This window comes from Poecile atricapillus, chromosome Z, assembly GCF_030490865.1.
Source record: "Poecile atricapillus isolate bPoeAtr1 chromosome Z, bPoeAtr1.hap1, whole genome shotgun sequence".
Classification (NCBI taxonomy): Eukaryota; Metazoa; Chordata; class Aves; order Passeriformes; family Paridae; genus Poecile; species Poecile atricapillus.
This window is the reverse complement of record NC_081289.1, coordinates 98,811,334-98,835,644: the sequence shown is the minus strand read 5'-3', so window position 1 is coordinate 98,835,644 and position 24,311 is coordinate 98,811,334. Positions and strand designations below refer to the sequence as shown.

The following is a 24,311-nucleotide window of genomic DNA, read 5'->3' as shown; positions in this document are numbered from 1 at the left end:
GTGTTGAAGCAGGTCCAGCACTATTTCAAACATCTCTCAATTCATGCACATTAGACCTAATGGCAAGGAAGTTCTCTTCTGTAATTGTTCCTAGACAATTTATTTCCCTTAAATCATTGCCCAATGGAATGTCTGTCCAAATTCCAAATGAAGTAAGAAACAACTTGAAATAGATGCTGAAGCCCAGGAGGTTTCTAATTAACATTACATCTAGCATACTTTTAAGAAGCACAGCTGTTCAGAGCATATGTCCTCACTTCTCATGAGGTGGAGGGAATTCTGCACTACAGGATAGCAGCGGGTGACAGCAACACTAGCACTATGCTTCAAATGATGGGAATGCTCAGAACACATCAGACATCGCTCCTTTGTCACTTCTAGGAAGACGTCCCCAAGATTTCCAGTGCTGCTCTATAGGAAACTCCCAACACATAAATAAAACCCTCTCCTTACCAGTCACAAGCTTACTTCTGTGCTACTGATCTTCTTCAAAGCCTACCCAGTGGCTCTCCACATTGCAAATGCTGAGATGAGAGCACATACATACCGAATTTCAAGAGTAAAGACTTACCTTTCACTTTTCCACACTCTTAAAGGAAAAAAAATCTTAAAACTTTTCTATTAGAAAACAGTACTACAGAATGTGGCCTACTCACATAGTCTGGAAACAGGATGATAATAGTGCTAGTGATGAATTCACAGTACCACATGAGGTGCATTGACAGTGGATGAATTCTCATTTGGCGCTGATTTCCAGTCATGGCTAGACTCATGGCTATTGTTATACCCTCAAAGACACACTAAGAATTGAAACACACTAATGTAGGAACAAGAGAAGGTGCTTAAAGTTTTTTGAAAATGATGCCAGCTGTTCAGCTTAGTAGACAAACACATTGCCTCTTCTGTGTTGGCTACAGCTGTTTGCCATGCTCAAGTACAGACAGACATGAAATTTCACAGAGTCACTACAGTGCTTAGAGATCTGGTCAGCTTGCTAGGCTCAGTGATTTTCAATGAGCCAAAAATATTCTTCCTAAACTTCCCATGCTGTTCGTGCTAATCTAGGCATCCTAACCAAAGCCTTTGTCAAAGTAGTTATCATTGATCTTCTTATACTATTTGCAGTTGTAAACTTGGTGCCAACAAGCAACATGCCAGAGGCCACCCGGTAAAGAACTTTACAAGATCTGACTCACCACCAATGTGCTGTAGTGACTATTCAGATGAAGTTACATGTCTGAACAAAAAAACAGCCTTTCTAGTTACAAGGGAAACTGACACCCAAGACCTTTTGAAGTAGGTGCAGGTTCATGGGAATGCTGTTTTCTCCATACTCCCAGCATTTCTGTGATAGCTTGCATGACGGCTGAGCTACTTCTCCCAGCACATCCATGGGAAGTTCCCAATTAAGGTGCACTATTTTTGCTAGGGTGTCCGTCATGCATTAGAGATTCCGTTGTGATGCAACCATGGACTCTTATCTCAAATCCCTAGAAAGAAGCACTGAAGTGCAGGAAGGCATTTACTCTTCTAGCACTAGGTCTGCACCTAAGAGAGGACTGTCAACTGTCTGCATCCTCAGGGAAAGAGGGACAAGCACAAAATCTCTAAGTATGAGCTAGTTAGATTTGCTCACTGCTGATCTACTGCACAGCCAGGACGATGCATACAGAGACAGGATGATAAATATAGAAAAAGAAGAAAGGAACAGGATTCTAATGTTGTGAGCTTATGAACAAAGCTGTGATTTTTCTTTTAGAATTCTCTCTAATACCCCTTGTTTAATTTTAAAAGGGCTCCTGTTGACAAAATGCTCACATTCACTAAAGCCCTTCTAGATGAAAACCCTGCCCTTCCTCATCATACACTTCCCTTAGTTTATCCTCACTTTTGCTAGTAGTGCAAATGCGTAATTGCTCAGGTTGATGAATGCAGTGAAAAACACAGGCCAGACAATAAGTATCTCTGTACCATGATCCTAATGCTCTAGAGCATCCCCAGGAACAGATTCCAGCTCTCCAGGTCCAGTACACACAGATCCTTCTGCCATATCACTCGCCTGACCTGAAGCATGAACACAAGCTTATCTACCCAGTTTGAAACTTGAATTCAGCTTTCCATTTATGGACAGAAGCCTTTTTGTGACTTTAAACTTAGATTTTCCAGTGTTCAAGCAGTAGTGGCAGCATGCTCCCATGTTGATTTGGGACTTACCAAATGCACTGTGAACACTTTCCCTGATCTCATGGGTTAGCACATCCCACCTACAAGATCTAACATGCCCAGTTCCCAGGACAAATGTGTAACTAGACTCCTGTGAGAAATGCATCAATAATAAATGGAATTCTTTCCTCCCGTAACACCTACTTTGGCTGTCCAAAAGGAGATATTTTATGCCCTGAGAAACCTCTGAAGTTACCCTGATCAGAACAGAGGCACCGTGTATATTTTATCACTAGAAGGCTATGATAGCCTTCTTAAGTCTACACACAACATAGCATTTACTCCATGAGGAATGCCACATGGTATGTTACATTTCAGGGAAAGAAACTGTTTGCAGAAATGCTACCCATTTGAGTCTTCAGAATTCTGAGACACAAGAAGAGTGTTTTTTCCCTGGCTACCACAGTCTTGAGGCAGATGCATGAACTAGAGACCAGAACCCCATGAACAGGCTGGCGTCTCTGACACAGTCTTAGGTCAGACCTATAAAAGCAAAGGAAAAATGTGATGTACATCATGACTGTCTGGGTACAGACCTTCCTAGGATCTCTAAGAAATCAAGGCACTGATGCACCACATGCTTAACTAGCCTTTCAAATCACTGTCCTAACTCAAGGGCTTAGCCTTCCCTATCTCTCCTTCCCTGACCATTCTACAGAAAAGATGCAATTCCTGAGCCAGAAAAAACAGAAGTGATTTTGCCAACACACATTTCTCAAGCTAGGCATCATATCTTAATAATGCTTTCTACTTTCTCTCCCACCAAACCACCCCACCTCCACCCCTTACCCAGCCATTTTCCATGACGTGGTTTAAAGTTATTTTGAGACTTAAAATTACCTTAATTTTACTGTTAAGTAAGCTGAATTTTACACTATAGCATGTATCATGCTAGGTGCTTCATACTCAAGAGATCATAAGCTGTTCTGATCAGGGAAATGTTAGAGGTTACTCAGGGCATAAAATATCTCCTTCTGGAAGCAAGATGCTCTCTTCAAATCTAAGCACCAAGTAGGACAACAGATGCAGTTTATTATCTCATTCTTGTAACCAGTATTCATTATCATACCTTAAAATGACACAGTTCTTTGTGCAACAACTTGTCTACCAGCATATCTCCACCTGAATGATGATCCAAAATTGGATATTTCTCCAGAGGTAAGTTTTAGATGCACTCTATGATGGCAGCACACAGAAGGCTGTGGTATAGACAGCGTTGATCTGGTATTTGATTGCAAATGTTTCATGCAATCTGAGCCCAGGTGTTAATTCCTTCTGAAAGGCAGAGATGCCTGGAAGAGCTATGTCAACATGCACAGCTGTCAGGAGAAAGAGGAAAGGCATGCCCATATGGCTATAGCAAGAATAGGGCCTTTATGACTTTTAGGGAAATTTAAAGGCAAAAAAATGCACCCATTTTCCCCAACCATAGCCATAGTCATATCCATGAACTGAGGAAACCTTTTCTCCTCTAAGGGAAAGGGAATTACCACAGGAAACAAACAGACCCCTCTCTGGGGAGATTTGACATTCAGTACAGGCTGATGGGAGAAAATACTCAAGTGGAACCTAACTTCTCTTCCTCTAGCATTCCCTGAGAGGAATGGATGACAGAGAAGCCTGGATGTTATGATCAACAGCTCTCTGACCTGACAGTGTCTCAGCCATTGACTTCTGTTCAAATGCAGCATCCTCAGCCACTGTTTCTCTGCAGAGCTCTCTCAAGCATAAAGAACATTCTACACCTGATCCAAGTAGTGATGCTTGGTTACAGTCCAGGTAAAGTAGCACAGGCTTGTTTCTGTGACAGGCCAGACGTCACTGTAGCAGCTACAGACTGATACCAGGGGAGAAGTAAGGTCCACCTACTACTCAGAGCCTTAGAAATCAGAATTGTAGCTATCTCTATTGCTGCTACACATGCTTGATAGCCTAGATAGTCTAGAATCTCACTCCATGAATAGTCCAGGATACTTCACATCATATACCACAGAGAACTTTCCTTGTACTCATGTAAGGACAGCAAATCTCCAAACAGGCTGTGGACAAGGCAAAGATACAACTGTTGCTGTGGCTTTGGGTGCACACCCAGCCAAACTGAGACTCCCACCACACTTCAGGAACTGGATTACCAGGGATTCTCTCTCAACCTTTGGCATGGATTTCCTGAAGAAAGGACAGACATCTATGAATACCACCAATACTACAGCAGATGTGTTTGGCTGACAAGAGATGATAGCTTCTTATCAACATACATTATCAACACACTCTATCTTGGCCTCAGGTCAAGTCTTTCCTTGAGAAATCTTTCCAAACCTGGTCATAAAGGTTGCTCTTTTTTCCAGTCACCACAACCACAAATCCGGGGAGACAGTATTTTTGGGAGGCACTATCAGCAGAAGAAACTTCAAGCCTGACTGAACCCAATTTTAACCACAGATAGCATGGGAACAGATAGACTGTTCAATAATTAATTTAAATAAATCAACTCAGGGACTGCCTTTTCTTTTAAATTAAACATCAACTCAGAGCAAACTGCCTGATAACTTCAACACCACAGAACTTTTAGGAAGAAAGGATAAACTCTGAATAAAAATATTAGTTACTCCAGACATCGTGAATTTCTGTTCAGATGTAAGTTTACTTTCTCATATTGAAATCATAGGATCTTATTTCATATGGACACCTGCTTTTGCCTAATCCTTTACTAATTCAAGGAGCACATAACACAAAAGTTTTAGGGTCGTGTTTCAACTACCCTTACACAGGATTCCCAGAGTTCAAGAGTTAGGGTACACAAGTAAACATGGAATAACTGATAAAAAGCTGTTTTATTTTATGTCTCTCTGACAGTGCATTCTGCTGGGTTATGCAAATTCCCTCTCTCTAGGATTAAGCCACATTAAATGCAATCAGAAGGATTTAATCAGATTAGTCAGGCTAAACAGATAGCCATCTGACGTTCTTCTATTCATCAGACAACAAAACTAAGAAAATAACAAAGCAGTAAATATTTTGAATCAAGTCAAACTTCAGTCAAAAGGTCTTCTTCAGAAGCAGCAGATACATAATAGAACTCACTCGATAAATATAAGCAGAACCTTTAAAAACTCAAACAAGATGCCTTTGGATTTTCATTTATCAAGTAAAGTGCAAAGGCAATAACTGAGCAATAAAAAATTCCCACACAGAAAAATATGTGCTTGAATACAGTCACCATAACCTGATGCCATGGAGGTTTATGGGGAGACCTTCTCTATCTACACTAGGACAAGATGACTAGAAACTAAATATCCAGATCTCAAAATACTAAACATCTTCACAGGCATATCAGTCATCTTCTACTAGCTGAGTCACATGAATATTCAGAACACTTGCTCTATCATTATAATCAATTAAACCCTATTTTCAAAAGTGCCTTTAGCATTTTGAGAGCTCCTCATGTTTCCTTTATAATAACATGGAGCATATATAACAGCTTGTCAGTTGCACCAAGCACAAATTATGCGAAAGGATGTCTTGTAATTGCAATGGCTCACAAACCTACTGTCCCTTACTGCAGCTAAGCCATCCAGTGTTGTCCACTAAATATCTCATTTATTAAGGCTAACGTGGAAATGGAGAGAGAACAAACTCCAGTCCTAAATGCAGGAAGAAACAAGTGAATGCACTGCAAACTTAATAGTTTAAATTACAAATGCTCATCACTGCTGTATAAAGAGCAAGAAAATATTTGGACTAATTTTATTTTCTGAGAAATTCCTTGACTTACAATGAATAGATTTACACTAATGAGAAATAATAATTCCCAGCCCTTCTCTAAGGTACTGAAAACTTCCAAAGAACTGTTTCCATGTCATTCCTGTGTCTCTCTTCAGAAATGCTTTAAGAAAATAAAAATAGGAACACTTGCATGAAAAAAGGATCTTTGCATCCAACAGCCTCATCTTCCCCCACTGATTAATCTTTCCTGAGGGCCCAAAACAGGAGCTGCCAATAGAAAAGGAAAGCATACAATCAACTTAACTGGGCATAAGAGTGACTTTTACCACAAAATGAGGAAAAACAGGACCTGCTGTACAAATCCAAGAAATGTACACTTGATCTGCACAAAGGTAAGTGTTGACTGGTCAAATTGTCAAATTAAAAACATATGGCCCCATACCTCAGAACATTTCACAGACTGCACAGCCAACAAGTAGGATATTGATCCTGATGGAGAAAATACATGGAAAATAGAGTTGCATAATGCCAGTACAAGGAGTTCCAACAGTCCAAAGGCGTACAACAGTATCACTAAGTAACCACTTCCCTACATAGACAGGAAAGGAAGGACACTACCAAAAACAGCAATTAAAGGCTCACAGGCATCCTATAGTGTCTAATTTTGACTGTTGGTAAAAAAACCTCAGAGAAACAAGGAAGGAAAGAAGGAAGCTACAGCAAGATGTAGCTCTGCAGCCCTCCTCTGACACCAAGAATTCTGAATCTGACTGAGGGAAAAAGTCCATAAGCAAGCGGATCAGCTGTTTTTAAGTGGAATAACTTGTACACAATGTCATACTTTCGCCATCTCAACCACATACACAGATGACAGCCTTCACATTGCCAAGAGGAGCAATACACACTCCAGCTCCCATTGCTCTTATTTTTTTATCTTGTCGCATGACAGTACAAAACTTCTATATTTAAAAGCGAGGTACAGAGCAGTATTTTTAGGTATAAAGGCACATGCAGGAAAATGCAATGATTCCATGGCACTTGCTGCTTCCTACCTAAGCATCTTCAGAAACACAGTTTTCCATGCCAAAGAATATTTCTGTTCCACAGCAGCTATAATATACATATGAACTGCCATGCAACTGGAGCTCACACATGCAACTGTCTTTTCTTACCAGCCATTATTCTCTGGGCTTCGTATGGTTCCATATAGCCAGTGTTCTCCCCTCTGCCCATTCTGTTCAACTCACTTTTGGCATCAAACGGATCTGAGTAGTCATCAGCTATCAATACCTGAAAGACAGGAAGGTAACTGTTACTGAAGTCTCCAGTCAGATGTGCAAAGCAGAAGGCAATGACATCCTATCAGCAAATTAAGAACAGCTTCACATGGCTGTATCCCATATTGTCTTCAAAGTACAGTCTTGGTTCAGAGCATAAATACACAATTGCCATAGATCAGTTACTGAATGGTACTGAAATAGAAATGTGCTCCTATTCATACCGGAAATCTCATAAAGGCAGACTCCACGTCAAAAAGATTTCTGACTACCACAAGGAACAGAATAATCGGGATGGACAAATTAGAAAGAGCCAACCAGTCAGCAAATTCAATCCAGTGCAACCTCTTTTCAGAGAAGTCTGCTAATATTCAGGAAAAAAAACAGCACTCTTTCCATTGCACATATTTGATCTCCTCTGCTTTTAAGATTTATGAGCTACAACTGAAAATATTTCTAGAAACTTTTAAAATAATTATTTTAAGCCTACTCTTTTCACTGCATTAATAAGAAGCCTTTTAATTTTAGGTCTCACTTAAATCCTCAAACCTATCTGTGACACTCTTTCTCTCAAAATAACATTATTTGTACTTATATTTTGTAAACTGAGACAAAAGACACCACTAAGAAATCTCACACTTGATCTTGCATTACTTTGCTTTCCTGACCACTGCAAAATCACTGTATGCTATGTAGGTCCCATATATATTTTCTTTTTCAGTCAATTAAGTCACAGGAATCATTCCTCCCTATAATTGAAGAGGTAGAGATAATCTTTGTTTCTGGGATGTGACAAGGGGACTGGTGCAAAGGCAGAGATCCTCATATGAGAAGTACTGCAGAACACAGAGATGTAATCTACAGCAGGCAAAAGAGTCTGAAGTAAACAAAGCAGACAGAGGCAGGCTTCAACATCAGAATCCCTACAAAATCCTAAGATTATTCAGGTGGGAAAGAACCACAAGAGATCACCCTATACAACTCATCACTCAAAGCAGGGCAAGTCTAAAGGGTTCTGCCCTGAAGGCTTACTTTATTTATGAGGGATTTTTCAACTGAATTACTGTACATTGTTAAGACCAGCACTAGTAAGACTTACAGCACAGTGCTATTCCAACAGTTTCAATCTTTTTAACAAAGAACCAGGAGTACACTGCCAGCTCAGAGACTGAAGCTGCATCTGCTGCTGTCTCCTGCTGCCAGCATACCCCACCAGTCAGAGAAGAAAAACAGGACACACAAGTATTCACAGATCAAACACCTGCACTAGTGCCATGGAATAAATGAACACTCTATTAAGAAAGGCAGAGATCTCCTTTAAGATTAGGCAACAAAAACATCTAACACACTTCAGAATCATTACTCGGGCGCTTTAAAATGGGCACTGTAAAATGGACACATTGCAATTTTATACTACTTATTTTGCTTATTTTACTACCAAGACTGACATTTTATCTTTTCTGTGTTTTTCTCACTCAAAGTGACTGGAAGCTTTTTTTTGATCAGAAATCACCAGACTGACATGGATCACAGAGAGGGGAAAACATAATTCTTTCTTTCACTTGGCGTCCAAAATTACTCCCTCATTATTTCGAAAAACAGTTAACACAAAGGGGGAGAAAGTCCCCTCCCCCCCGGCTGGCAACATATGCCCAAGCAGCAAATCAAGTGACAGCAGCTGCACACACTTGAGACAAAGACGACAATGTGCATCACGCAGCAGTAATTTCTCCTAGTCACAAGGGCAGTTTTATTTCCAAAAGTGATGCAGCTGAAATGCCATCCATGTCTTCTGCTCCAACCCTGTCAAGAAAAGAACTGCTAGGTGCTAGCATGTGCCCTGTGCTGCTCTGCTTTGCAAGTGTTGACAGGTAACACTCGCCAATCCTTTGCGTAACTGTACTAGAACATGAAATAGAAAGCGGACTTAGCATTGCTTTTTGACATTTCTTCTTGCCCATTTGCCCAAAGCATACTAGGAGGAAAATGATACATAAAAGATGCTGTCAAACGAGACCTCCCCCTAAAAAAGCCACCCAAAAAATTCCAAACTAAACAACACTCTGCCACAGCACATCCCAAACAGACTTTTCAGCACTCACTCAGGCAAAAAGAGCAGCCTCTTCACCTTTCCTGAAACTGTCTATCTTATTACAAGCGGATTTACAACACGGAGCTGTCAGAGGACTCTCCAGCTGACCATTACTCTTTCCATAAATACTACATTCAGTAATTCTCAGGCTAGATGTAGCAGCTGGCTAGTGCCAGAATTTGATTTCTTCTGTACTTGCTAACAGTTATAATTTCTCTATTTCTAGGAAGTTTCAAGTATTTCTACTTCTTTCAAAAAAACCCTCATTGCTTGAAAACCCCAAATGAGTATGATTATTGGTTCTATTGTAACACAGTTACTATAAAAATGTAAAACTCACTTACTGTAAAATTGAACTCCTTTTGACAACCATATTTCAGAGGATTGTTTTTCCTGTTTTCACAGATCTCAACCAGAAAGAGTTTCTACTCTGCAAGTCTGTTTGCCATCTCCACATAAGCTACTTTTACCTTAATGAGCTCACCTTCCAAGCCTCTATGCTTGCTTAGACAAAGTACAGACAAAATCTTTTGATGAAATAGAAGGTTCTGAGTACATTAATTTTCTAGTCATTTACACAATAAACAAAACACTTGCTTCATGACACATGGTATTAATACACTGTCCTCATACCCCTTTCGTGCTGTCCTCAGAAAAAAGCTTGCCAATGTCACACACAGGTTGTCTTCACAAATATCACAGGTGCATGCCTTCCATGTGCAGTGTGGCTTCTGCAGCTCATGATTTTGATCACCTCCATGCCACACAGGTAAGACCCACTGTGAGAACACCATGCTGTCACCTCTTCCCCACCAGCATGTAGGAGCAGGTCTATCTGTGCAATAACCAGTGTGTCCCTGTGTTCACCAGAGCTCATTAGCTTCCCAGAAAGAGGTGTTTGCTGTGCATTTCATTTGTTTCTATTTCTCCCAACAGCCTTCCAATCACTGCCCAGCAAGCTGGTCTGAGTCAGGCATTTGTTTTCTACAGTCCGAAGGCCAAGGCCAGCACAGGAGATCCCAGGTTAGGGCAGGCATGCAATGCCCCTTCTACAGCTTAAATTTACTACACTTCCAAGGCAAGTGGCTAAACTCGTTCAGCTGGTCTACAAACTGCTCTTTCATGTTACTGACTGACAAACACTGGACAGGAAGTAGAAGATAATGGACAGTACCCCTCATCAAAGCATCCCTTCTAGAAGACTCAGATTATCCAGGATACAAAGCTATATTTGCTACATCTACCCTGGACACAATTTGAGGAATAGCTACATGTTGAAATTTTGTAAGTACAGCTAAAGAGAGCATTCAGACATAGAAGCTGACCTTTGGAGCAGGACACATTTAATTTGGCTCCCTGCTCTGCCAAATCCAGCCACCTTCCTCAGAGGTCCTATCTGTCAAAATTAAAACACAGCTATCAGGAATCCCCAGAAGGCAGTCATTCAGATTCCAAATTAATGTCTAAATCAGCTGCATTTGTCAGGGTTATTGTCAAAGACCTGTGGCTTATCTTTTGACAGAATGCAAGATCTATATTCTGAGTGTGGACTAGGAGCTCCTACAGCTACTGATTCCTGCTCTATTCAAGCCTGTTCTGTGGCATCCCATACACATATGGGATGTGTATGGGAATACTATTTTCTGGTTTGTACATGTAGTAGTAGTATTTTGAGGCATCAATAACATCAAGAAAAAGAAGCTTTAACACAAATAAAAGTGCAATTATCAAAAGAAGTCTGTAAGGATTTAGAGAACACTCACAGGGACTCTTCCTAGCAGGTTGCTAGTTAAAAGTCAAAAGACAGAGAAAAAGAGTACAGCTCAGTTACCAGACAAATTCACAAATTAAAAACCATAACTAACTAAAAAGTTAATCAGCAGATACAAGATCAAAAACCCAATAATCACTCCACCCCCCAGAAAATTAAATACAATTTGAGAATGTGGTTGGTTTATCCCTCTATTATATATTAACTAAGTTGCAAGCTTCACTGTTGATGCATAGTCTTTGTTCTTATAGTCTTAAAAAAACAGTCTGACAAATATCATCATATTAAGTACAAGTTTAAATGGGTATTTGCATATACAAAAGCATATTTTGCATATGTAGCCACAGGAAAAAAACAAAGAACACACCTAACTGCATAATTTCATAGGTATCTCTATTTGACTAAACCCAGCATTTTAAAGGGAATGAAAAAGAGGGAAACAAATGAGAACTCACCACACTGAAAAAATAGGGATAATCCCTTTTTTGAATTGAAAGGAAATGCAGAAGATCAAGCTATCTTTAATACAGCAACATCAGCACAGAACTGTTAGCTAGTTCAGTAATTTAGTGGTTATTGTGATTAAAGACACACTGCTCTAGAAGAATCCAAGAGGAATTATAATAAACAACATGTAACAAAAAATCTAGAAGACTTCTCCTGCCCACCAGGCCTTTGGAGAATTTATTAGGGGAAATCTATTTTAAAGATTTATTTTTATTTATTATTTCTTTTATTTATATATGCATTTAGATAATAGAGTGGGTTTGGAAGAGACCTTAAAGATCCTCTAGTTCCAACCTCCTTCCCATGGGCAGACACATACTTAAATAACTGTGTGAAGGCAGACAATATATTCCTCTTTCAACTTTTGTGAGTTACAATTAAGCCCACCAGTATCACAGATGACAGCATGTGTCTGTCAGCAAAGATACAAAAAAAAAGGGCACTTAAAAACTGTGAATAGGGCTCTGAGAACATCAAAGTTAACACATTTAACACAATGTAATAAAAATTCTTCATCCTCCCTGAGAATTTGTATTCACAGAAGACCAGTCTCTAGCTACAGTACAAGTTACTCTAGAATGGCCTGGGTTGGAAAGGACCTTAAGGACCATCTCGTTCCAACCCCTCTGCTATGGACAGGGACACCTTTAGATAGACCAGGTTGCTCAGAGCCCCATCCAACCTGCCCTTGTTACAGTTCCAGGGCTGGGGCATCCATAACTTCTCTGGGCAACCCGTGCCTGAGTCTCACCACCTTCACAGTAAAGAACTTCTTTCTAAAATGTAATACAAATCTACTCTCATTTCGAAGCCATTCTCCCTTGCCCCATCACTAGATGTCCTTGTAAAAATCCCTCTCCAGATTTCTTGTAGGCTCCTTTCAGATACTGGAAGGCTCCATTTAGGTGACCCCAAAGCCTTCACTTCTCCAGGCTGTACAATCCCAGTTCTCTCAGCCTTCCCTACTATGAGAGGTTATCCATCTAGTCACCATGCTGGCCAACGATGATTAACAATATTACATGGAGGGAGTTGTGTTGTTACTTTGTTTGATTGCTGTTATGTTGTATTGATTTGGGGTTTTTTATGGGGGGTATATTTCGTATTTTTTTACAACGCTGGTTTTTTTCATATTTCTGATAAATGCCAAATTTCTCTCTCTGACCCCAAGTAACCTCCAGGTCCCACATCACAAACACATCCTAAGCAGATACTTCCTAAAAAATCATATTTTCGTGTAATATTCAGGCAACTGCACATCAGAAACGTCACTGAAGTTGAAAACTGGACAAAACTCAGCCTGCATACAGCAAGACTGTGAAGTTTGGTCTTGATTTGTTTTTCATATTAATAAAGACTTCCACTTAGGTTTTCTTCCATGAAGCACTGAATTCAATAAACTGTTGGATAATCCTCCCTGTAGCTAGGTACTACTTTTTATTAGAAAAAAATTTCACAGTCTTGGAAAACTTGCTAACAGAGTGATCTGTACATGGTCGGGTTCCTGAAAGTATCAGGAAAAATAAATCAAGGACTTTTAATATCTTGCTAACAAGTCAGAAATTTAGGGCATGATTCTAGAGGACTACCCCACAGATCAAGTGTGTACAGAGCCTTTCCTTCTAGTCCTAAATCTGAGTATTGGAAAGACCAGCACTAGCTCTCTGCCCCTGGAAGGAACCACAGGCCTCACTCATAGCAGTGACTTCCAGAGACTAACACACCTCATCTAGAAGGTAACTGAAGGGAAATGTGGTGCCTAAGTTTTTCAGAGAGTTGTGAACTTATCCCTATCAGTATCCAGAGGTACTGGGGGGGAAAAAAAGCACAGTATTTAATAACAGGATTTCAAGAGCTACTCCCCCACATAATACAGGGTTTAGTGCTCAGTGAAGGTGAACTGCTCTTCAGTTTTTACAAGTCCACACACCCACAGAGACAGAACTGAACTGCTAACAGGCTGATATAAATAACAGTTCTTGCCTTCTTGTCCCTCCATGTCTCTCCTCTATTCCCAGGCAGTAACTGAAGTCCCATCCCACATGTGTCACTGGTTCATATAGGGCAATGTGGAGACCACTCTTAACACAGCAGGCAATGCAGCATTTCCAACTCCTGATCAAAGTTTTAAAAGGCAGCTGTACCTGCTTTCCCCTCAGAAAGAAACAGGTGCTTCCTTGACTCATCCACTTGAGTATTTTAAATTTGAAAATACACCTTCAAGGATTTTTCAGTAGATCTAAGAGTTATTGAAGGAAGAACAGGCAGAACAATTAACAGGTACTGCTCCCTTCAGAAAAAAAAGTTTTAAAAAAAAGTTTTAAAAAAAAGTTTTAAAAAAAATTATCCCATTTAATGCCACTAGCAGAATATGTTTTGTAAAACCATTTTCCACACTTCCTGAACAACGCACAACTACTCCAAAACCACACTTTATGTCTGTTTCCGTGTAAATAGATTGTTTAACAGTAACACTTACAAAAACAGTGACCTATCCAGGAAGATCTGCACCACAGTCCTTTCCTATCTCTTGCTAGAATCCATCATCATTCTGTTTCAACTGTTTAGTCTTGTATCACTTCCTCCACCTCCAAATAGTGCCTAGCACACTGTTAGTTAAGGATACAACCACAATGACACAGGGCACCAAAAGAGTGAAAAGTCAAACCATATTCTTCGCCAGACCACCAGGCAGTGGTCAGCACAAGAAAGGACACAAAGGTGTTCAGAGACAGAAACATCTCTCCTATCCCATTATCAGTGAGTCTCGGGAACAAAGAATCTTGTAAAAACATACATTTCTTCAGTCACCCTAGCAAATACACTGGTAAACTGGCCACAAGAAGAGATTGCAAACTAGGAGATTACATGCAAACTTGATGTTTAAAAAGAGAAACACAGCTTCATCTTTTTCCTTTCCAGATCCTCTCTCCTCATTAATCAGGCTAAAAATAGTTACATGAGTTCGCATACCCTTTTTGCTGTGCCTAATTTCTCATTTAGTTAGAATACCCTTTGAATCTCAATAAACTGCATAACCTTATTCAGCCTATAGAAGGTTTTACTTCCATATACACATTACAACAGCCCTAATGCTAACAGCTGGTGTGCAAATTTACCTAAAGTTGGATATGTAAAATAGTGTAATACAGACCTCTTTCCTCATCTGGACAGTTTTGAAGAAAAGTCTGGAAGTAATAATATGTGTGCTATCATGTAGTAGTAAGAAAGCTGCATTTATGATGAGCCCACTGTTGTGGCAGAATTGTGTAGTGCTGTTTTAGATGTGCTTGGAGTCTTGGTACTGCTGTGTTCACATGCAAACTTACCTAAACCAGCTCCAGTACATGCCTGTGTACACATGTGAAAAATCAGAGGACAATCTACAGAAACAAGTACAATTCATTCCTTCTTGCAGATGATCACCATCACCAGCTGATCACTCTTGACCAGCCGTGCCCAGCTGTGTCCACATGCACTTAATCTGAACAGAGCCCTATTCGTTCTTTGATGTTGTTGCAGAAGCTGCTGTACTTGTATGCATTAGAGTCTATCATCAGACTAACCCCGCATTCACTTACTGCACAAATTCATCTACAGAATGAAGAAAAGCACCCCAGCATGACAGATCAAGGTCCTGCGCAAATGTCCTTACTGAAATGTGCTATTTTCACATAATAGAAGTCTGTTGCCAGCACAGACTTCATGGCAGTTTTTGAACATCAGTTACATGAAGATTTAGGATCCATGAGATCTCTGAGGACCTGTAGGAATCTGTGTCAGGGAAGGTTTACGTTGAACATTGGGGAAAGGTTCTTCTCTCAGAGGCTGGTTGGGCACTGGAACAGGCCTCAAAGAGACATGGTCACAGCACCCAGCCTGACAGAGCTCAGTAAGTGTTTGGACAACACTCTCAGGCACATGGAGTGACTCCTGGAGACAGCGCTGTACAGGGCCAGGAGTTTGGCTCAGTGATCCTTGTGAGTCCCTCCCAGCTCAGTATTTTCTGTGGTTCTGTGAATTAAACCACACTTCTGTTCAAACCAGGGGTACTACCAAAAGTAGACCAAGTTGTCCAGGATCTTGCCCACATGAATTTTGAAAGTCTCCAAAGACGGAATATCCACAACCTCTTCCTCAGCAATGCATACATTTATGTATATGAATTAACAAATAATAACAATAACTAAATATTACATATTCATCATATTTTGTCTATGTACATGTTTGTACATACATATAATGTAGATTTCAGAACTTTACAATTAATTTCAACATAGGTAACAAGAAAACCTAAATTCATTTCTACCTGTAGACTGTTGTAGCAAGTTTGAGATCAGACAGCAGATGTGTACACCAGAGAGATGTAAGACACACAGATTAGAGGATGTAATCAAGTAGGCATTTAGAATCCATTCGCGATATTACGGTTCCCATAAGATGGAAGACATTAAAGTGCTACACTGATGGACTACTCTGGACTCAGTTCAATAATTTAGAAAAATCCTTTCACAGGCAATACATGGTATCCATCATACAGTTTTTGCTTTTATTTAAACTTGGAACCTGTTAAGATACACGTTGGCATTTTGACTCTTTTCACCTGTCTTCTTCTACCACTCATGAAAACTTCAACACTGCATTCATCTTTAGGTAATTTTTTTTGTTTCACAATCCAATTTAGCCTTATCTAACATTTAGCAATATATAGGTTATTGCTACCTTTTGAGGTTAAACAATACATTTTCTCCTTGTCTCCTACCCTTAGTAGTTTTATCCTTCTGAACACAATAACATAAAATCACAATGACAAAGTGCAATTACAGGGACATAGCTCACTGCTACTATTAATATTATTTGTTTAGCTAACACTTTTGGTAAGCTACTGCTTTTTCACAAGTGAAAATTTAATTTTTATAAGGAATCCTGCAGGATGCTCTTATGTGCCATAGCAATCTACAGATGAAACAGTGACGCAGTAATGTTCTTGAGCACTGGGGGCCAAGTGGGAGCGATTCACAGTGATTAGATACACAAGTTGCATGGAAAGGGGTGGAAAGGGATGGAAACTGGACAAAGGTCCACCACCCTGCCACATTCCCTTATGGTCATTTGCACTTAGGTATCAGCCTTTTTACAGAATAACACCACATGAAAGGTGATTGGTTACAGTCTGCCAGTAAATAGTTCAATAAGCATATTTTAGTTCAGAACAGCAAGTCTGTCCTCTTGTTTGAACACAGTAGCTAAGGAATTTTATTATAATGGGCTGAGATGCTTACTGTAAAGGTATACACAATACACTTTTCCAGAAGTCTACCTCTCCCTCCTTAAATCTCCATGTCTTTCAACTGCTTCCTGATAGTCTCTCCCTGTTTGGATCTCTTTGCACCATGACTCTGACAATTTGGATAACTTCCAAAGCAGAGAGTGTTCCAAGTTGTGCATACAGTGCAGATGCCGGGCATACTTTTAAGTGAACAGCCTACCACATCATTCCAAAAAAGCCCTGAATTCACTGAGACTCTAAAGGCTCAGATCAAATCTGAGTATCTTCCTTTTCACAAGACTGCTCTAGTCTCTTAATCATGAGACTGACAAAAGTGAAAAAAAATTGCATTTCTAGCTGCATTACAGCTTCCCTGTAACAACATAGATAAGCAAAAAAAATGTAAGTCACTGCCTTTACATATAGCCTTGCCTAAGCAATTCATGCAAGACCAGCAGCTATGAGTATATTTTTCTTTACTCAAAGACAGAGCCATATTCTAATGGGAACTGCATGCATGACTGTTTCACAGTCCAGCTTTGACCCAAATAGAACTAACTGCATGGAGAGGCAGCTTGACACTCTGCTGCAATGGATTAAACATGGGAATAAGACGCTGAGGTACATTTGTAGTTTAGGATCTCTAGAAATAATATTCTCTGATATAAATATCTGCAACACTGCGTAGATGTCTTTCAAGTGTTTTCCCAGAGCACCTTGAAATATCAGCTGTAAGGTTCTGTTGAATCTTGGCACATGGCTTGTTCTGTTTAAAGATCAAATAAAATATAAACCTTCCATATACAGAAATAAGACAAGCATTTGCTCAATCCTAAAACAGTATTTTAACAATCTAAAGATATTAATAATATTGTCTAATCACTTTTATTGAAGATGTTAGAAGTCCAAAAAGCTAGATTACTTTGCTAGTCTAATGCAAAGGCACTTGTTTCTTACACATAGTTTGTGCTCTCAGAACTTTATACATCAAGTGAGCAACTCCACTGTCCTGAACAGTTGCTTGCTTGATTGCTGCTGCCACACAACATTCACATGATTTTGTACTAGATCCACTCTGACTGCAGAATCAAGTTATTCTCTACTGCATCAGCTATGTCCTGTCACTGAAAATTTTGTACTATTTGAAAGTAGCCAAGCGCTTGCTTGACAGAAGTAGCTAGAATTGTTAGGCTTTAGGTTGAACTTTAGTTTAAACTATATTTAATTTAAATTTAATTTATTTTTATTTAATTTAAACTGTAAGGTTATACTGCGTAAGTTGAACAGAGATTATAGTACGGCCTGGAGGTAACAATATGTACACTAATAATAATTAAACTGGACAAAGCTCTAATTTTAAATATTACTTAAAAATAATAGATCACAGCTTATGGAGTACAACAATCATATTACAACATGGACTGCAGAACCAACTAAATACATAGAAAGCAGCTGGTAACAAAACACAAACCAGAAGTAAGAAGACCCCAGACCCCAATGCTGGTGTTTGTCCAGACTCTCTTGTGAAGGATAGGGAGCTTGGATTTTAAGTGTATTTATTAGGGATTTATTTGTTCAGAGTCCCTGTTTTGAGGCACTACCAGATACCATAACTGACCTGTGCCAACAAACCTATCTAATGGAGAAAAGAGATTAATGTAAAAAATTTCTTTAAGACCTGTGGAAATGGATCTTGCAACTTGCAGCATCTTCTGCATTCGATATACAGAACTGTTGCATTGGTCTGTCTCCACTGAACAGAGATAGTGCAAAATGCTGCTCATTATGAAATACATGTCTTTTAAAGAACAATATGCTACGAACCCAGCTTTTAAATCTTAACAACTTCCTGCAAGGAAGTATGAAACAGCTTGTTTTGGGGAAGCATCCCAGGTTCCTCAGCAGCAAAACCTGGCAGAGAAATGGTTAGGTTCAAATATGTAATAGGTGAAAACATATCTGAAGTATCCTTTCACACAGGCACTTCCCACTTTATTATTACTTCATGGATTTACACACACCACAATGCCAGATAGAGGACAATCATTCAGGAAGACTTCAGATTATTTCTTTTGATCTCCATTCACAAGTGGTTTGCCTATTGAGTTGGTCTTAAACCATGTCCCACGTTTATTCTTACACAAATACAGGAGATGCCAGACTGATCCAGAACACAACCACATGTTGTTTGAACTTGCCCACACTCCCTAGCTTCTCTATGGCAAGCAAGTTAAGCTCTCACAAGCCAGCACTAAAGATGGAAGCCAATAATTTCTTTATCCACCATACTGAAGGACCTGAACTACTTCAGCCATGAATTCTAACTCACCCTGCTCTCCCTTATCTGAAGATAAACACTACTGCTGAAGTCCCTAAACCCACCTAATTGTACTACCTAAATAAGAATAATAAAAAAAAATCCCACCCGACAATTTTAATTCAAGACATCTGGAAAAGATGACTTTCACTGGGCATCTGTTACAGAGGCTAGTCACCTCACTACTAAAAGGTGCATGGCAATTTGGGTTTGTCTGCTTCAGCTTTGGTTGGTATTTCTACTGCTACAGATCAAAACGTCCTGAATCCCAGATACATTACATCTCTGTGGTTACTTTACCAGCCTTCATCTAAAATCTTACAAAATATAATCATGTCTGCCATTGCTTTAAATCTCCACCCCCTTTAGTCCCTGAATCACCTAGTTTACAATTTTTCTTTTCCTCTGGGAATTTCAGCTAACCCATCTGCCACTATCCCTAGTTTGCCATTTGCCCTTTTTTAAGTAACCACACTAAACAAGCACCTTCCTGAATCTCCTTTCCATTCCAGTAACTCTTTCAAGTATGACACACAATTGAGCTGTTAACCAAACTCTTTACAGATGATGAACCACGGAAGATATAAAATTGCTCACTGAATTTGCTGAAACCTCTACTTCTCACTTCTCCATCAACACATAAAGGAAAATAGCACTCTATCCTTGTAAATGAAATCGGGAGGAAAAACACAAAACACTGAAAAAGGGATGCTGGAATGAAACACAAACATTTAACAGGCATTATTGGATCATTAAACACTAACTTACTTCTATGAAGACAGAACTATACAGCATTTGTTTACTGATTTAATTCCTAAAGTGTTTACTAGCTTATACTATGTAGCACACAGATTTTTTTAAATGCTTTTAGCATGTCAGTGAAGTCTTCTGAACAGCAGACCTCTAGCTTTGGGGGGTTTTATTCCACCTTTACTCTCTTCCTTATTACATCTTTCTTAGAGAAATTTATTTTCACTTGCTTTGCTCACTGCTGAACTACAGACACTGTAAACTAAATTCCCTATTTTTCTTCCTCAGTGAATCACAGGTATAGAAGAGAAGCAGTTCTCTGCCAGGCCACAGTGACCCCTGTTCACCTGTCAAACTCTCCATTTCAGGGCTGTGAAATAACAGAGATTTCACATCCATTGCTGGGATAAAATAACACAATTGAACAAAAGGCAAGCTATGTTGCCTCTAGCACATGAATGCTGTTGCAGGTAGGCACAATTGGCTTTTTGAGGCACAGGATGATTTTATTTCTCAAATATATTCAGATTTCCTGCTTGTCACATACAGTTCTCTCTCTCAATAATCACAAAAAAAAACCTGAATATGACTGAGAATTTTTTCCTACAAGTTTCAGAACCTCCTACAAGTGCTTGGGAGCAGCATACAGATTTATGACCATTACAAAGTAGCACGTTACCTAGCAACAAATAAGTATTTTCTGATTTGAAAATTGCTTCAGTAGGGTCTAAAATTGAACAGTGATTTTAAAAAAAGAAAAAGAAAGATACTTTTTTCCCTAAGCAGTTGCTTTTGCTGAAAGCCATTCCATAAAAGAAGATATCTGGTGTCAATGTGGGAAATTTAATGAAAACTGAATAAATTGTAACATATACTGTAAAACATAACGAGATGCTAACTTTTAATCAATCACTTCCACAAAAGAAGTTGCTTCCAGTCAGGAACACCTACTAAGACAATAGAATAAAATCCTAGACTTTTCACCCTATATCATCACTGTCACAAGCAGATTTCTCTGGAATTCCACCTGGACAGATATAATTTATCAAGTTGTCATGGAAGTGTGGCTGCACAATCATGTTACACTTTTAAACATGTACACACAGATCATTCAGACTGATAACATTCAGCACATACTTGAAATTCCCGTGATGTGACTATTATCCTGGAGTTGAAAATGCCAATTAACAAAATAAAGAAACATTTATGTACAATACACGAGAAAAACGGAACTATACTCACAAGACCAACACAGGTGGGAGGATGTGCCGTGCTTAAAAAAACAAGTAATGCTACTCCCCCTCTAACCTGAGTTCCAAAGTCCAGCACTTTCCAGTGTTGTGTCTAGAATATTTTGCTAAAATTTTAAGAGAATTACCAATAAAAGACAGGGTAACACTTGCAAGTGGGCAAGTATCTATGGAGTTTGCTTCACCTGCCAGCCAGTTGGAAACACACATATGGTGGAAGCATCATGGAACTTGCTATGCCGTTGTAACATGGGACTTTGAACCTCCTCACCTTTGACACTACACTAGGATGCAAAACGTTTATAAAGAAACGACAAACTGCCTCCGAAAAATGTTTATTTTTGATATATGACTACCCCATACCACATGCGGTGGGGCTGAGGCCTCAACTTAGGGTCCCAAGCACAAGGTTTTTGAAGGGCATCTAGCGCTCCTCAAGCATCCCCCAACTACTCACGGCCTGTTCTGTTCTACATAGGGCATACCAAGAGTCTTGGTACCCATCATGAGGCCTGGCAGTGAACTGTGCCTCAAAGCAGGGCCAGACACACCTGTGAACCTGCCCCATCAGGAGGAAGGTGCGCTCGAAAGCCGAAAGGGCAGGGCACCATCACTTCACGCGCTACTTCTGCACATGCCCTGCGATATTAAAAAGGGCCAGGCCACCCAATGAAGGATGGCTGAGAACAGCTAGATGTACAGTAGGGGATCCCCTCGCCAAAACCCTTCCAGGGGCTGACGAAGCCCCAGCCCCACTACCTAGCCTAGAGGGGCGGGAACAGGAGCACAAGACTTACTTTATCTTTCATGGCAGAGGGGGCAGCAGCCGTCGGCTGCTTGGAGCCCTTGTTGAGCTTCTTGCCCGCGCCGTCGCTGCCTCCACCGCCGCTCTCCACCTTGATCAGCCGGTGCTTGGGGGAGATGTACTTCACCTCGGGTGGCGTCGCCGGGCGGCGCTCGCTGTGGCTGCGGAAGAGGTGCGGGGAGCCGGCGGTGGGAGGCGTGGCGCAGCACGACGAGGAGGAGGAGGAGGAGGAAGCCTTGAGGGCTGCCTCGCCCAGGTCCTCGGGCGCCGAGTAGTCCGGGCGGCACATGGCGCGCAGCTTGCGCAGGGACGAGCCGGGCCCGCTGTAGGGGTCCTCGAAGTCGCGGTCCTTTTGGGCGCGATAGGCGCGGAGCAGGTCGCTGGTGTCGTCGCGCAGACGGCGCCGCGAAAAGCCGGGCGAGGTGTGGTGGTGGAGGTGGAGGTGCGGCGGCCCCTCGGGGCGGGGCGCGCTGCCGGCACCGTTGCGCTTCTCCCGGTAGTCGGGCCGCGGGGGCTGCGGAGGGCTCTTGGTCTTGCTATTGCCCAGGCTGAAGTACTTGTTCAGCCATTTGGCCATCGTCTCTCCCGGTGGCGGCCTCAGCACCGCTGCGTGCTGCCCCCGGCGCCCCGCGCCCCAGCCCCGCTCGCCGCCCGCATGGAGGAGCGGGGCGGCGGGGCGGGCCGGGCGCCCCGCTCCGCGCACTCGCCGCTCTCCCGCTGCCAGCGGCTGGAAGGGCCCCGCCGAGCCCTCCGGCTTCCCGGCGGGAGGGAGCCGCTCCCGGCCCGAGCCAGGCGCTCGCCGTAGCTCCGCGCCCGCCCCCGCGGCTCCGGGTCTGCCGCGACCTCAGCCCCGCTGCTCCGCGCTGGCAGCGCAGCCCAGCCTGACCTCAGCACGCACCGGAGAGGCGGGGGACGCATCTGCATGCGGGGCCCGCCCACCGCCGCGGCCGGGCGGGGCCGCGCCAGGTGCCCGCGGGGCGGGGCCGAGGGGCCGGCCCTGCGCGGGGCGGTACCGGGGTAGGCACAGGTACAGGTGCAGGCACCGGTGTAGGTGTAGGGTTAGATGTAGGTGTAGGTGTGGAGATGCTGGTGTAAGGTGTAGGTGTCGCTGCAGGTGCCGGTGCTGGTGTAGGTGCCGGTGTAGGTGCTGATGCAGGTGTAGATGCTGGTGTAGGTGTAGCTGTAGGTGCAGGTGCCGGTGTAGGTGCTGGTGCAGGTGCCGGTGTAGGTGCTGGTGCAGGTGCCGGTGTAGGTGCTGGTGCAGGTGTAGATGCTGGTGTAGGTGTAGCTGTAGGTGCAGGTGCTGGTGTAGGTGCTGGTGCAGGTGCCGGTGTAGGTGCTGGTGCAGGTGTAGATGCCGGTGTAGGTGCCGGTGCAGGTGTAGCCGCGCTTTCCGTTCCGGGGCTTCCCCACTGCACCCTCAAATGAGCTGGGGAGCGGAGCTGTCGCCTTGAGGAGGACAGAGGAGCCTTTCTGTTCCTTTCCCAGGTGCCTCCGCCTGTCGTCTGGAGTGGCTGTGGTACCTGTAGCCACCACCTGCACAGTTTGAACTCTGAATTCTCTACTACCACTACCCGTGTGTCCTTCCCATCCGTGGTGGGGTAGGAGGATTCCAGCTGGCACCTAAAAAGGAACCAAGCCCTGTTTTTGGCTAGGGTTGATGCTAAACAAACAGGATGTTGCAAATTTTTTTGGTAGGTACCTTTCCCTTGTGTGTTCCTAGGTAAGGGCTACAGTAAATCAAATGCAGAGATATTTGTGTGAATCATGCTGCTCAGCTTGTGTGTTGCCAGAAGGATCTGGGCCACCACAGTCACAATCACTTAGTATTGCTCTTCTAATCTTTCTCCATCTTCCCAAAGGTAAACATATACTACAGCAGGTTTTCCCAAGTTCTATCTGCTCAGCTGTGATAGTCTCACCTGCATCTTTACAGGTGAGACTTTATTATCATCCCAGTGCTGACTGGTCTGGTTTTAGGGAATGCTGGAGGCATTGAATGGATGTTCAAGTAGGGATAGGAACACTGGCAGGCTGATCTCTCCAGGCCATTCTCTGGCCTCTGCCACAATCAAAAAGTTAAGCAGACCAAAGCACCACGCAGATGATAGCTTGACCTGTGGTGCTTCAATTGTGCATTATGATGCAGGAGAGGTTTGTTGCAGTTTTGTTCTGTCTACATTGCATAGTGGAATGCAGTTTCAAATGAAGAATGAGAGAACGCCTCACAATTGCATTTTTAGAAATCTTCTGCTAATCAGAATTCAGTCCTATCCATAAAAGCAATAAAAAGTTTTTCATTCCCTCACTGCAAATTTGTGAGTTTT

The 24,311-nt window shown here is 41.8% G+C and overlaps 1 protein-coding gene across 1 annotated transcript in view; it reads right to left on the bottom strand.

Moving 5' to 3' along the window:
- The window catches only part of SHB (SH2 domain containing adaptor protein B), a 59,773-nt gene extending 36,898 nt beyond the window's left edge, over positions 1-22,875 (bottom strand). The window contains exons 1-2 of the mRNA XM_058827080.1: positions 21,977-22,875; positions 7,119-7,236 (exon numbers count right to left, since the gene is read on the bottom strand). Coding sequence (XP_058683063.1) covers positions 7,119-7,236; positions 21,977-22,561 — 703 coding nt within the window. The 5' untranslated portion in view covers positions 22,562-22,875. The remainder of the gene's footprint in view (positions 1-7,118; positions 7,237-21,976) is intronic.
- Between the last annotated feature and the right edge of the window lie 1,436 nt (positions 22,876-24,311).